This window comes from Mixophyes fleayi, chromosome 4 (assembly GCF_038048845.1).
Source record: "Mixophyes fleayi isolate aMixFle1 chromosome 4, aMixFle1.hap1, whole genome shotgun sequence".
In the NCBI taxonomy this organism is placed as follows: Eukaryota; Metazoa; Chordata; class Amphibia; order Anura; family Limnodynastidae; genus Mixophyes; species Mixophyes fleayi.
Genome location: NC_134405.1, coordinates 221,958,942 through 221,972,725, shown reverse-complemented (window position 1 = coordinate 221,972,725; position 13,784 = coordinate 221,958,942). Strand labels below are relative to the sequence as shown.

Genomic DNA, 13,784 nt, shown 5'->3' with positions numbered 1-13,784 from the left:
GTGATGTATATAAGAGGGAGGATACTGCTCCTTTTCAGGACCTCTACTCATACTGCCAGTTATCCCTCTACCAATGTAATAAGGGCAGTGGAATACGACAGAGATTGGTGTCACACTGCTAGGCAACTCTGTATCTTATATAGCAGCAAAAAGTATCAAATGAGGTAGCTACGCAATATACCCAACACACATATTAAATGTCAGATCAAACATTATCTCACTACATACTGGAAATCATATTCGTGGGTAACCAATATTATAGCATAACAACTACTGACATACATACAGTTATCAAAAAGATTAACTGCCTGTCAAAAAGAATGGGTAACAGGGCTGGCGTACTATTTTAGTACACCATCTATCTGACATATCAATCCAGCAGAAGCAATTATGGAAAATGCTAATAACAGATGTGCCCTGAAAAATAATAAAAATCCCAATAAAATCTCAAATATGTTTGTTTCCCTGTTTGCATTAAATGTGTTCCCCATAGCAACTAATAAAATGCCAGTTGTCGTTTTTCTGTTATAATTTAGAAAATGTAAATAAATTCTGATTGGTTGCTATGGGCAACACCAGTTTTCCTGTGCACCATTTTTCATAAATGTCCCCTATTGCATTTTATGCCTCATGTAAGGTTGCTAGCAGATTAGAAACACTTGAATTCTCAGTGACAGACAGAGTTTATTTTATCATGGTGACAAAGGGGGTCAAAATTAGTTATAGCGCTTCCCGGCACTTCCGTCACAAGTATATACAAAAAGACTCAAATTATTTATGTAAGCAAATAATACAATCTACCTGAATGGTTAACTCTCATAGAATTACACTTCCTTTTTCCGTCTTCTTCATAGTGTTATCTAAGCAGGAGGTGACGCTACAAGGTGAATTAAATACATCTTCAAATCTGTTTTCAATGGCAAAGAAAAAACAACGCTCTTCCATTTTATGTTATTTTATTTGAAAACAATTTGAACCGTATGAACTTCAACACATGGCAACAGACTGTTTATTTTTAACCGTTACAATTAAATCCAAGTGTTGAAACACTTCATTCAATAAGGAATTAATCCAGACTTTATCCTCCCCCAGTAGAAAAAAAAAAAAATCATCCAGGTTTAAATGGATTCTAAAATTATCTGTATCTTGCTCTTTCCGACCCAGGTCATAACCTTCCTTAGGCACAGGAAATAGTTATCAGGTCATACAATGGTCAGATGAAAAAGAATGTGAATGGTCCTAACCCTGTCTTAGTAGGAGTTTGTTCCAATGAAGCTGTCTTAAGAGGAATCAAATTGGCAATAAAATCTGTCATAGACTTACAGCACTTATTAATGTGTACATTTTGTAAATCCATTTATTTATTAACCGGATTTCACTCAGTGAGTAAGTGTATGAGGAATGCAATGTTTTGGTTGTACGACAGTGGTATTAAAAATTATATACAGGTTTTATTTTATGTTTCATTCTAAAATGTGGCTATCACAACTGTATCAGTGAAGCGCAAGTACACACTGGAGAGGGCCACAGCAGTATTTTTCATATGGCCACTCTAGTGAACTGGGATTGCACTCTGCCAGCAGAGCAAATCTGACCCATGGAGAGCACTCCTTCAGATCAACACAGCCTCAGGCCTTACTACTTTCTCCAAGAAGTCTAACATTTCAGGCATCAAGTTGAAATTCTTCTGGAGATGATTAACCCAAACCCATGACAGATTTTTTCCAAGATATCCAACTCCTCATGTTTATTTTATCCTAGCTTTTTTTTTGGAAGTATTGGACATAACTAACCTACTCGTTTTACATGTTAAGCGGCTGGTAGAGAGCCATTTATTTCTTCAAATGAGAAAATATTTCAATGTGCAAGCCTCTATTGTTGTGTGAGCTCACACTAGATAATAAGAAACAAAGCTACACTCCGCTCTGCTTCTCAAACTTCCTGTTTCAGCACATCACAAGATAAAGATCTTACATGTTTTTGGAAATGTATATGTCTAAGTTTTACTTGCTACGGACAGAGTCAGAGTTGAACTGCTTTAATTAAAAGTTGATTGATCAAAAAACATTTTTTAAAAGGGAAAAAAAACCTCCTGCTGATTCTATTTTTAACTAGATACGTATGCTTCTTCATCCAGAAATATTCATTAGTGCGTGCATCTCTCTTTCACTTTTTTCTCTCATATATCTATCCATACAACTATAATATATATATATATATATATATATATATATATATATATATATATATATATATATTATACTGTATATATATATATATATATATATATATATAGATCTTGATATATATCTATATATATCTATATCTATATATATATATCTATATTTATATAGATATATATATATATAGATATCTATATCTATCTATATATATATATATATGTATACATATAGTAAAAACTGTCATGTCCTATGAGAATTGTCAATAGGAGAACGTCTGCAATGCTACATTTTTATTGTATAATGCATGAAAACTGAGGAGACATACTTCAAACAAGTTAGAATGAAGTGACCACACACACACACACACACACACATATATGTAATGCAAAGTGTCTATATCAGCTTCAGGCATTCAGACAACATTTTTTTAAATCAGTATAACTTTGTCATATGATGTGTGTACAGGTAAGCATTGATGAGACTAAGGCAAGCAATTGTAGTAACATAGGTGAGTACATGTACATACCTAAAATAAATGATACACATATAATGTAGAGCCACAATGTTAAGTATTCCAGTCTTGGAAACTGAACAGCACAAAACACAGGATGACTGTCTTTGCTGTAGAAAGTGATTTAGTTCATTAGTTTGATGTGACCTATCTAACAGACTGTCAGAATGTCAGTGTCTACATTTTTCATCTAAGCCAGAAGTTGTGCATGGGAAAATGAACATATAAAGAAAAATAAAATACAATATGTGACCTAAATATATGATACTCTGTTAAATTATCTGGTACAATTTTGCATGTCAGTGTATTTCAGTGAGGGGAGACTTAATCTTTCTCTCTCTCCATATACTACTTAATACCAAAGAAAACACAAAAAGATGGGCATGCCGCTGCTTGTAATCCATGGATCAAACAATCAAATCAAATGTTCGCCTACAAGTTTTAAAAAGCTTGCAGGAAGACTAGAAAAGTCTTATACCCAGGTGGACACAACAAATGTGCGAACCACACTGCATTTTGTACTGTGCCTTAGGGGTCCTCTACCACCTGAACAACATCTTGTGGCTGGATTCTTACAGCCTCTTTAATATTCGATTTCAAGAGCTGCAGGGTATTCTGCACGATTGGTGGGACAGCGCCTAAAGTAATAAACTGATTCTTATATAATGTATAAATAGATAGGGTTAAGTGGGATAATAATATATCTTAATAACTTATGAATACGGGGAAGAAGACTTTTTCAATGAAATACAATTTGAAAAAATTAGTAACTGTATATTTTTTTATTAAAGCATAGTTAAATATACTGAATGTAATGAAAAGTTTGAGTTATCTATATTGTATAAACTGTATTTTAGATTTGAATTACGTTCTGTGTTTAAGGGACACTACTACTATCATAACTAATAATAATAATAATATATTTCATAGCATACATTCCTACTTAAGACGCAATTTTTCTTGGAGGGGAGGCATAATTATTTGAATATTACAATGAATTACAGAGTAGGTTAGTAAAATATTTGAAACAAGCACCTTACTTAATTCTTTGCAAATGCAAAGAGATTAAATTACTTCCCAAAATATATCAAACTTCTCTAATTCAAACATGTTTATATATGATTCCATCCACTGACTCTAAAAATTACCAGTACTAACCACAAATGTTAAGACTTAAACAAATGAGCAAAACGGACATTTTAGGTGCCAAAAATGACATACTTTTAACTTAAATACTTATTTCCAAAGCCCTCTCTAAGCTACCTGCAATGCATTAAAATTAATAAATGAATGAATGTGGAAGTTGTGTAAGTGCAAGTAGTCTATGCATGGCTGACACAATGGTTTATGTTCTGTTCTAAATTATAATTAAACAAATTTCTCTTTATTTTTCTATTAGTAATTAAAATTAAAGCTATGGCACATAAATCTTTATTTCTCCATAAATTAGCATTATTTAACATATCGAAGTAGAAATACATATAATGCATAGATCACACTTTAATAATCACCAAGTGACTAAATTATAGCCAATATTGGAATGGATGGCAGGAGGAAAACTGTAATCTGGGCCACTCCCAGGACAGAATGTAAACATAGTTGGTGTTTTCAGGCCCCCTAAACCATTTTTTTTGTATACAGAACATGTATGGTGCGTAGCTGCTTATTGGATGACTAAGCCACAGAAGTGATCTCTTTGACGATTACTCCACAAGGATTCATGAGAGATCAAGAGAGTATAATCACATATATGATTATTCAGAAGTGACTGCTACCTCTGCACATTTTCGTATAACAGCGCATTATTGTAAACATGCAGTAGCAATACCATGTGTTTTCCTAAGGCAAACATTGCCAGCCTCCTGTGGAGCATTAGGAACCTTGTTTGACTCTGTAAGAAGAGCCACACAAAACAAATATAAATTCTAAAATACTGCAATAAGTTGGGATACGATTATTTGAAATGTTAACATTGTATAATATATTAAATGTAAAATGAAAGTACCAATGATATCCATACATATTATATTCATCATGGATACACCCCTTAACTTGCCCGCTATAGTGCCTTACTGTAGAATAAAACTGTTTAGAATTTGTATGAAACACTAAAGGTCACTTATGAAAATCAAAACTGCTTATGTGCTATGTTTGTTTATGTGAACAAGTGCATCTACCTGTCCGCCAAGGGGGATTTTAAAGTTCACACCCACTTAACAGTTTTTAGAAACACTCCAGTAAACTCTAAGACCATCCTCTTTATTCATTTACACTTTTCATTTCACTCTGAAAACACTGCTCAGTTTAGCCTCATTTTGGCTTAAATTAATGTTGAGAGTGGGGGGAGGGGGGTATTAGGACTTCTTTTATTACATTTTCAACTTGAGCTTGTTTGAAGTATTTTATGCACACTACTCAAATTGTGTCTAGAAAATGTGCTTTCCAAGTACAACTGGAAAGTGCAAAATGTGTCCCATTATAAATGGTGGATAATTGTTTCCATAGTCCAAAGCAAACTTCTGCCATATTAGCCCAAAAATCTGCACACTTTTTACTGTAATACCGTGCGCAACTGTGCAAAATTGTCAACAAATTTCTCTGATACATTGGGCCTGATTTATTAAGGAAAGTAAGGCAAAAAATGAGTAAGTTTTCACCTGGACAGAACCATGTTACAATGCAAGAGGTGTAAATTTGTTTTTTATTTTGCACATAATATAAATACTGTCTGTTTTTTTCATGTAACACACAAATACTTGATAGCTTATTTGTACACCAAAATTTAAAGTTGGTCTAGGACATGACCTACCCCAAATATAAATCTGACATCGCATTTTAAGTTTACCTCCCCCTCCAAAACAACATGGTTTTGCCAAGGTGCAAAGTTATTCATTTTATCTGCTTTCCTTAATGAATCAGGGCCATTGTGGTTAGTGGCAAGACCCTATATTGTGTCTTACCACTAAGTCATACAGAGCTGCTTTCCAACGCTCTGATCAGAGTGAAGCCGTTCTGTATTAGTTAGGGAGCTGAGCCTGTCATCGTGTCGTGACTTCTGTAATGAGCAGTTCTTCTTTTATTAACGCAAGCTTGGAGGAAAAATGAGGACTCCTTGGATTTAGTTGAGCAATAAACTATTTGTTTTTTTTACAGGTGTACTACAGGTTCCAAGATGACAGGGCCTGTTGTCGCTTGTAGTTCTACAAATGCCAACATACACAAGGAGTTAAGGGCTGCTTGGCTTGCTGGGACCTGTAGTACATCAGTAAAAAAATAAATTAATCAATTAACTTTATATTACCCCACACCCACCACACCAGAGGTGTGGGAAGAGCCCTGGTGCTTTCAGTACGGGACTGGTTTTCCTAGTGGGGGCTGCATTTTTTGCTGGCATGATTCTACTAGGAAGCTAAGCCATGTGCTGTACGCACTAGGGCAGATTGACATTATGGCAGGAACAGTCCATTAGAGAAATTCACACTACCAGCCTACTATGTGCGCTGCTAGCACTTTTTCTTTTGTTTGCGGGTGTGGGGGTCCTGCTGTTTTTTTACCTTTATTTATTAAAAAATGTTTTAAAACGGTTGCAAGGTCCCACAACAAATAAACCTCCTGACTGGTGTATCTGTGGCCATCTCAACTTCTACATAGGAAGCTAGTAGGTGAACACACCTTTACTGAACTTGGAATATGCTGAAACACCCCTTCCCTCCCTCAATCCACCTCTAATTGTAGAGTCTAGTAAATGTAAGATAAGTGTGAGTCTACACAGGTGCTTACGCATTTTCTGTGCAAAGACGCAGTATTGAGATGCGCATTTTGCCCAAATAAAATGTACTTGCATCCAACTGTACATGAGACCCATACTGTAATGTATTCAGAAAATGAACAACAATGTGCTGACAAGTGGAAAAGGTGACACACAGACTGACATTCTATTTTTCAGGTGGATTTCATACAATATGACATATGAATAAATCAGTACTAGGATTCACAATAATCCATAATGAGGACATTTTCTTTTACTGTGTCCCTTACACAAACTGGTTACTATGGGTTAAAGTATATATGCCATAATAGCAGTTTAGTAGTGAATAAACCCCAATGTGGTTGTGATCATAAAACTTAAGAGCTTAGCTGACACTTGAAAAATCCACTTAAAGTGTGTATACATGTTTGTCTACATATATAAACAAGAGACACAGAACAAAAGATAAAAGTAAGGAAATGTTGGTCTAAATGATGAACAATCCCTATAAGGTAATATCAGAACTGTTCTACTGCCCGATGCTGCAACTGAAGTGGCCACCCCTCCCATCCTAAAATCTACTACTGGCTCAAACCGATTAAGACAAGTGATTTCAGTAGTCTTTATTTTTGCCAAGTCATTTTCTATCTGAAATGCAGAATGATGGAGAACACATACCATGCTGTAGACTTGGGGATTAGTGATCCCTATACCAAGTGTAAGGGACAATGTTAAACAAGCATGCTGTGCCACACTAAACATTGCTGACAATGTAAGCAACACACCTGTATCAGCACAGGGATCAGTGAACCCTACGCATGCAGCGTCTTCTGTGCGCTGTCTATCTATCTGTTGCAGATGAAAAGCGACATGACGAAAAATCATAAAACTGTTAAACTGCTTGTCTGAACGAGTCCTAAAACCTTTATGCCAAAATTTCAAGTACCATAATATGTGGTGAAACTCTGGTCGGAGAAAGAAATGTTCTATTTAGTTACTCAGCTTTAAGACTGAGAAAAGGCGTTCAGCTCACGGATATGTTTATGATCACAATAGGTTACATAGATATAGCATATAAAAAGATTTTTTAGGTTAGTCAGGCCATGGAATTCCCCACCAATGCATCTGGTGATGGCAGGTTAACTAAAAAGATTAAAACATAAATGAGATCTATTTCTCAGAAATGGGATCTTAAATTATAATCAGTAAATTATTGGACATACTGACCCAGGAAATTAATCCAATTGCCACATAGGAGATCAGTTTTTTTTCTTGTTCTTGATGGATTTGTATCTTTTTTTCAACCTTACTGTTTAACTAGGTTACTATATTTTTCTTTTGTCTCTTGCGAAAAAAATATTGCATAAAACTGGTACAAAATCAAATTCTCAACAAAACATTAATTATACCTTTACATAATGGGGACTATTTACAACCTGGGCGCAGTGTCCAGCGCTTGCACCTAATACGCACTGTAAGCGATGAGTTCCTGTCAAACAAACGCTAATACACTCTATAAACATTGCCTACTGGGTTCATAAGGTGCATCTCGTCCGTGTGACAGGAACTCAGTCCTAACACTACATGCTATGTGTAGGCAAATATAATGTGTCTGTGGTGAGTACTCAGGTCTGAAAGCAGGCGCGATTGTTCTCATGTTATGACACCTTTTGCTCCTCTTGTATCTGATTTCATGCTGCTGGACATGGCTTTGCACTGAGGAAAGATATGCTTAGTGAAGGGGAAATCCTTTGCTCTGGATGGTGGGCAAAACAAGTTGGCCGTTATATAAAAAAAACAGTAAATTTGCAGATACGACAAAAAACAAGACTTTTTTTTTATGCGTTTTAGATATTTAAATAAACAGCACTGGATAAAGGACAAACTTGACAGTCCCTACTCTGCACAACAAGCTTTTTCGCTGCAGACAAAATTATCGTTTTTAAAAAACCCTTTCATAGATTAATACTCTTAGCATCTTATATAAGATTTCACATTTTCTGGTGCACAATGCTGACCACCGCTGATCACTTGGACTCTCTCCTTTGTGAGGAATTAACAACTGTATTGCTTTTGAAGAGCAACAGTATTATGTTGTTTTACCACAGGCTTTCTACCACCCGCCATCTGAATTTAATGAATAATTGTTATTGTTTTGGACCTCTGGAGCCTCACTGCTGCTAAATGTATACAATATCGGTTTATGTCTTAGTTGTGTATTAGATGAGCTCTTATTTTATTTAAAAACCGCTCACATTGTCATACTTACATAGCAATAAAGAAATATTACGTTATTATTTACACAGTTAAAAGTAATTAGAATTTATGACACAAATCATCGTAGTTGGATTAGCATGAGAAGACAAGAAAGGGAACTACATATAGATGTTACTGTCATATACTGGAAACAAAACAGATCAACCAATATAACATGAAAATTGTTACATTTATCTGTAGAACTGAAATTCATATTTTTCTAATTCATGCTCAATAACTGAACAAAACTGACTTTTTTTAAACCTAATCAACTATCCAGTTAACGCAACAAACAATATAATAAATGTGTTTATTTCTATTTAAGAGCTTTATTTTTTGTTCTGTCATATACCTGCAACACAGGCTTTTTATTGTAAACTAGATAATAATGTACCATCTAATATGACCAGCTCTTGTAAATATATACAAGATAGGTATGTTTCAACATAAAAAGAGTAAGCCTGTTCTACACATTATCCTCCAACTGTGACATTTAACTAAGAACATATGTATGGTATGATGAATATGTATTGACCATGTTTCCAATGATCTTAATGTTTGATTATCTTTTTATTAAACAGAAAAAACCTAAATGACTACAAATGCAAAATTTAATTATTACACATAAAAGATTTTCAGAACCTCTTATAGCATGTTAGAGCTATTCACAAATATTATATATAAAATTCAGATATGAAAATGTACACACAGAACTATTGTGTTCCTCCTTAGATGACTACAAATGTAATTATTTTAAAACAATGACAAGTATGAAATAAAAAAACGGTAAAATAGATTTTTTAATATTTGGCTTTTATGTAGCTTTATTACAAGATAACTTTTTATTGGATTGAACGGGCATGTCATAGTTACTGCACTGTGTGGCTTCTTATTTATGCAAATAGGCACTGTCCTTAATATTTATTCATCGCTTGACAATTTCTGAATTAGCGGACAAATTAACTTATTTGGTTAAAATTATTTCAAAGGATTTTACTAAGAGGTGTCGGATGTTTATGGGTATATGTTTCACATTTTTTCTTTCACTTACTTTTATGTAGTGCTTTACATACAGAAGGTCAAAAAGTACTTAATGATTAATTGGGCATATTCGTCCGAGATTATGCATATATTCAAAAAATCCAATAGAAAGAACAATGATCAAATAGTGATCACACTGAACTACCTGCAAACCTCAGTTGTATGAGGAACATGGTCTTAGAAGGGGCCAGTGTCAAGAACAAAATTGAAAAACATGCAAATGAAATACTGAAATACAAACCTAAACACCCATTGATTTGGATAATTACATAAGACAAATAGTACTGCAGCTGGTCTAAAAAAAATGCAAAATCTTGGCAGTGCAATGCAACATATTATATGTATATATATATATATATATATATATATATATATATATATATATATATATATATTCTTGATGGATCAACTGATTACATAAACAAGCCAATTAACCTCCTTATATTATAATAATATTTGGCATCAAAAGGATATTTATCATTATAACTTTGCATTAGACAACTGATTTGTGTTGGGTGTTACATGTATTACTTAGACTAATAAAAATACAGAATCTTAGGGACTAACCTGGAAAGTATTCTATTTTCGTTGGCTGCGTCTTCTTTGGTGGCTTTGCAGGGGGATGTTTATTTTCATTATTTTTGAACAACGCCAGGCGCACAGCTGGGTCTAGATGAAAATGTACATGTTAAAATTAAAAGGGCATGATAGCTTTTGCTCTTGTAGAGGTTAAGTTACTCTTGCTAGGACTTAGATTGCATGAAAAAATGTCTTCATGCAGTCTCAGGAGAAAAACAAATAGTATCTTCTAAAAACGATCCTGCTTTAAAAAGTAAGACTTTTGACAGCAGACAAGATGGCAAACAGTATCACTTTTAAAACAAATTCTGTTTAGACTGTACTACATGAAAAAAAAAAAAGCTATTGGGTATAAATTTAAAAAAAAAAAATAATTGGATTACCATTTTCAACTTTATTTAAAATTGCAGAAATAATACAGACATTTATCATATTAAAATAACTGTATAACTGTATAATGAAAAAGTTCACAACTTCTAATATCATTTTTGAATTGTTTTGGAATAATTAATTAACATGCTAGTAGAAAAATGCAGGCCAAGTATACATACATTTAACTTGTTAATCCTTGTTTTGGTTTACTTGCTGTAAATAAAATCCATGCATACTTTAGAAATATTACATAGTTTTTATGCTGCTCAGCAAACTTAGCATTTGTTCACAAAAATGTGGAGAAACAGTGAAGCTTGTAAAGCTATAGAGCTAAACTTCTCTAATCAAGAATGAACTAAGTAGATGAGCAATTCTGAAAACTTAGACTGTCATGCTTCGAAAACCTTGAACCAATTTTTCTAATACAGTTTCAACTTCAAAGCATGTCTGTGCTATGATGCTTCTCATTTGTTTGAGAAGTGCCTCATTTCTGAAAGGCTCCATGTGAAAACCACTGGAATCTGAATATGAGTTTAGATACAATAAACGTACCCAAATTATTACTGCTTTCTAGCATTGTGGTTTTTTTCCCCAGCAACGTAAAATTATTACTGTATTCTATTGCTAAGTGCAAAATCCAATACTGCTGATAACTTCTAAACACTGCTCGGAGTCCATACATAAATGTAGTGACTTTCTTTTTGGGAAAATGTTGTTAGAATATTGCAAAGGTACATGTCGCATAAATGTGCTTTGCATTTTAATGTATCTCTAATGAAGATGGCATTAATAAATGCACATAGCCTTATGAACTTAAGACAGTATGAAAACCATAACATTTGTCATATAATGTTTAAGAATATCCCATCCCTTAGCAAACATCTTTATTGCAATTTACTTTGGAATTATGGCCTGGATCTCACTCACTAGATCCAAAGATCTATCCAAGTCCTCATACCCAATGGCGTTACTTTCGTGAGTTGTACTAGTGTTTTTAACACTAGTACAATGCATGTACCAAGGACTAAAAATGGAAACAATTATTAAAGTTATGGAATGTTGCATCTTTCCAAATGCTGCCTGCTCCATTCACTTCCATTTATCGCAAACACCCCGGTGAAGCCAAGTTGGCCTTGAATGACCACCCGCAAGTAAAAACGTGTGTCATTGTTTCTCATGGAGTGTCACGGACATTCTAATGATGACAATAGCTCCAAAACTGGCACAGAGAATTCTAAAATAAACACTATTTTCCTATGAAAATGCTGCATGCAAAGATATCCTGTATCAATCTCCTTACTGCTTCAGAACACCACGTTTTTTGGCCTGAAAGTAAAAACCGTATTCAAAATAGCCAATGGGACACCGCAGCTTAGCAATCACATTAAAAGTAATGCCCATCATATCTTCATCTTTATAGATTTCTTACCCCTTCATTTTAAAAACAATCATTTGCATATTGTTGCATAACCCTGATTATTATATAAAGGACTGATAAAGAGTAAAGCAGTGCCACATACAACATCTATGGCGGTTTGTTAGGTAGCTCACAGTACCAAAACTGTGTGTGTGTGACCTTTATTATAAAGTGAATTGTACCAAATAACATACAAATATAGGTCACAATCCGTGATCAAACTTTTAACATAAGTAATGATTATAATGAAAGCAAAATGTCAGTATAAGGTCATCTTAATTATAATCATTATTTTAACTATCAGACACAAATAAAGCTACAAACATGGATGAGAGATATTATTAATATATTAAATGGACACACAGTATTGTAATTGTTTTAAAAATATAGTACAATATTAACTTAAACATTTTTTGGGTTTTTATCAATGTCATGGCCACTCACCATGACCTAATAAAGCAATGAAAATACTCCTATAAACCTATTTTGTACATTTCACATGGAGTACTGATTAGCTGGGAAGAATTATTTTGATTTGGGGTGATTAAAGGTTGTTTATAGCCGCTTATGGCTCAGAACTGAATACTAAAAGTTGTATCACACAATAAAGCATATAAAGGATGTAACAGTGGACAAGAGGCACAGAAAAGCCTTGAAGGGGTATATCGGAACGCTTGGTCAGCAGCTGCATAGCCCATATTTATTTTCCTTCACTGTTATTAGTGTCATAACATTACACCCGTGTTAGAGACAGAAGAGAACAAAATTTGATAGCCATTGTTGATATCAAAATGCCACATTCATAGATATTTGCAGAAAGGGACGTTTCTGTGTCTTTATTTAAGACTGAAGAAGGTGACGGAAGTATGGAGCTCAAATGATGTAATTTGTAAACTCCAGCAAAACTCTGATGCATTCCATCTGTCTTTTGAAATATTAAATACATCTTGACAGACCAAAAGCGAATATAATTACAATTTTATGCCCATTTTCCACTTTACTATATTTACCTCCAGGATAAAAAGCTTGGTGGCTACAAATTGGGCCAAAGTTCTTACGTAAATGATGTGACATCTTTGAAAAGTTTTTAGATTTAGCGCATTAACATTCTAAGGAAGAATAAATAATAAATGATTAAATAATATTTATAATATAAATTAACAAGACTAAGAAGACAGCGAGTCATTTCACGCTGCTCTCTGGTGTACAAATTAATGTATGAACCTACGGCTAATCTATATTTAGTAGTGACAATATATAGTAGTCATTTTTAGTTTGTTTTCTAAAGCATTGTATTTTTAATAGTTGAATAAACAGTGCTGTAAATCTTGTTGTACATTACCACATCATATTTCAAAAGCAGTACAAGGCAGATGACATATATATATTCTGTTCCTTACTGTAAAATAGCCACACTGCATTTTTGAAATTACACAAAGTTCCTGGTATTTGTTTTAATTTTTGTGGTAAAAATAAAAACAATAAAAAGATCAAAATATAACTAGATGGAACGTACATGTCCTGACCTTCAGGAGGGTACCAGATTTTTTCATGTGGGGTCATCTAAGGATTAGATCTGTGCAGTATTTAGAAGATTGTACTGTAATCCTGTACAGTGAATGTATGAAAATATGAAGGGATGAATTCTAAAGGGAAAAGGCATGTTTTATATTGTCT

General features: G+C 33.8%; 1 protein-coding gene across 4 annotated transcripts in view; it reads right to left on the bottom strand.

Moving 5' to 3' along the window:
* Positions 1-13,784, bottom strand: part of LRRIQ1 (leucine rich repeats and IQ motif containing 1) — a 145,223-nt gene that overhangs the window by 34,877 nt on the left and 96,562 nt on the right. For all 4 annotated transcript variants that reach the window (XR_012691364.1, XR_012691363.1, XM_075209368.1 and 1 more), the window contains one exon: positions 10,307-10,408. Coding sequence is in view for 2 of the 4 variants with exons in the window: in XM_075209368.1 (XP_075065469.1) it covers positions 10,307-10,408 (102 nt within the window). In the remaining 2 variants the exon portion in view is untranslated. The remainder of the gene's footprint in view (positions 1-10,306; positions 10,409-13,784) is intronic.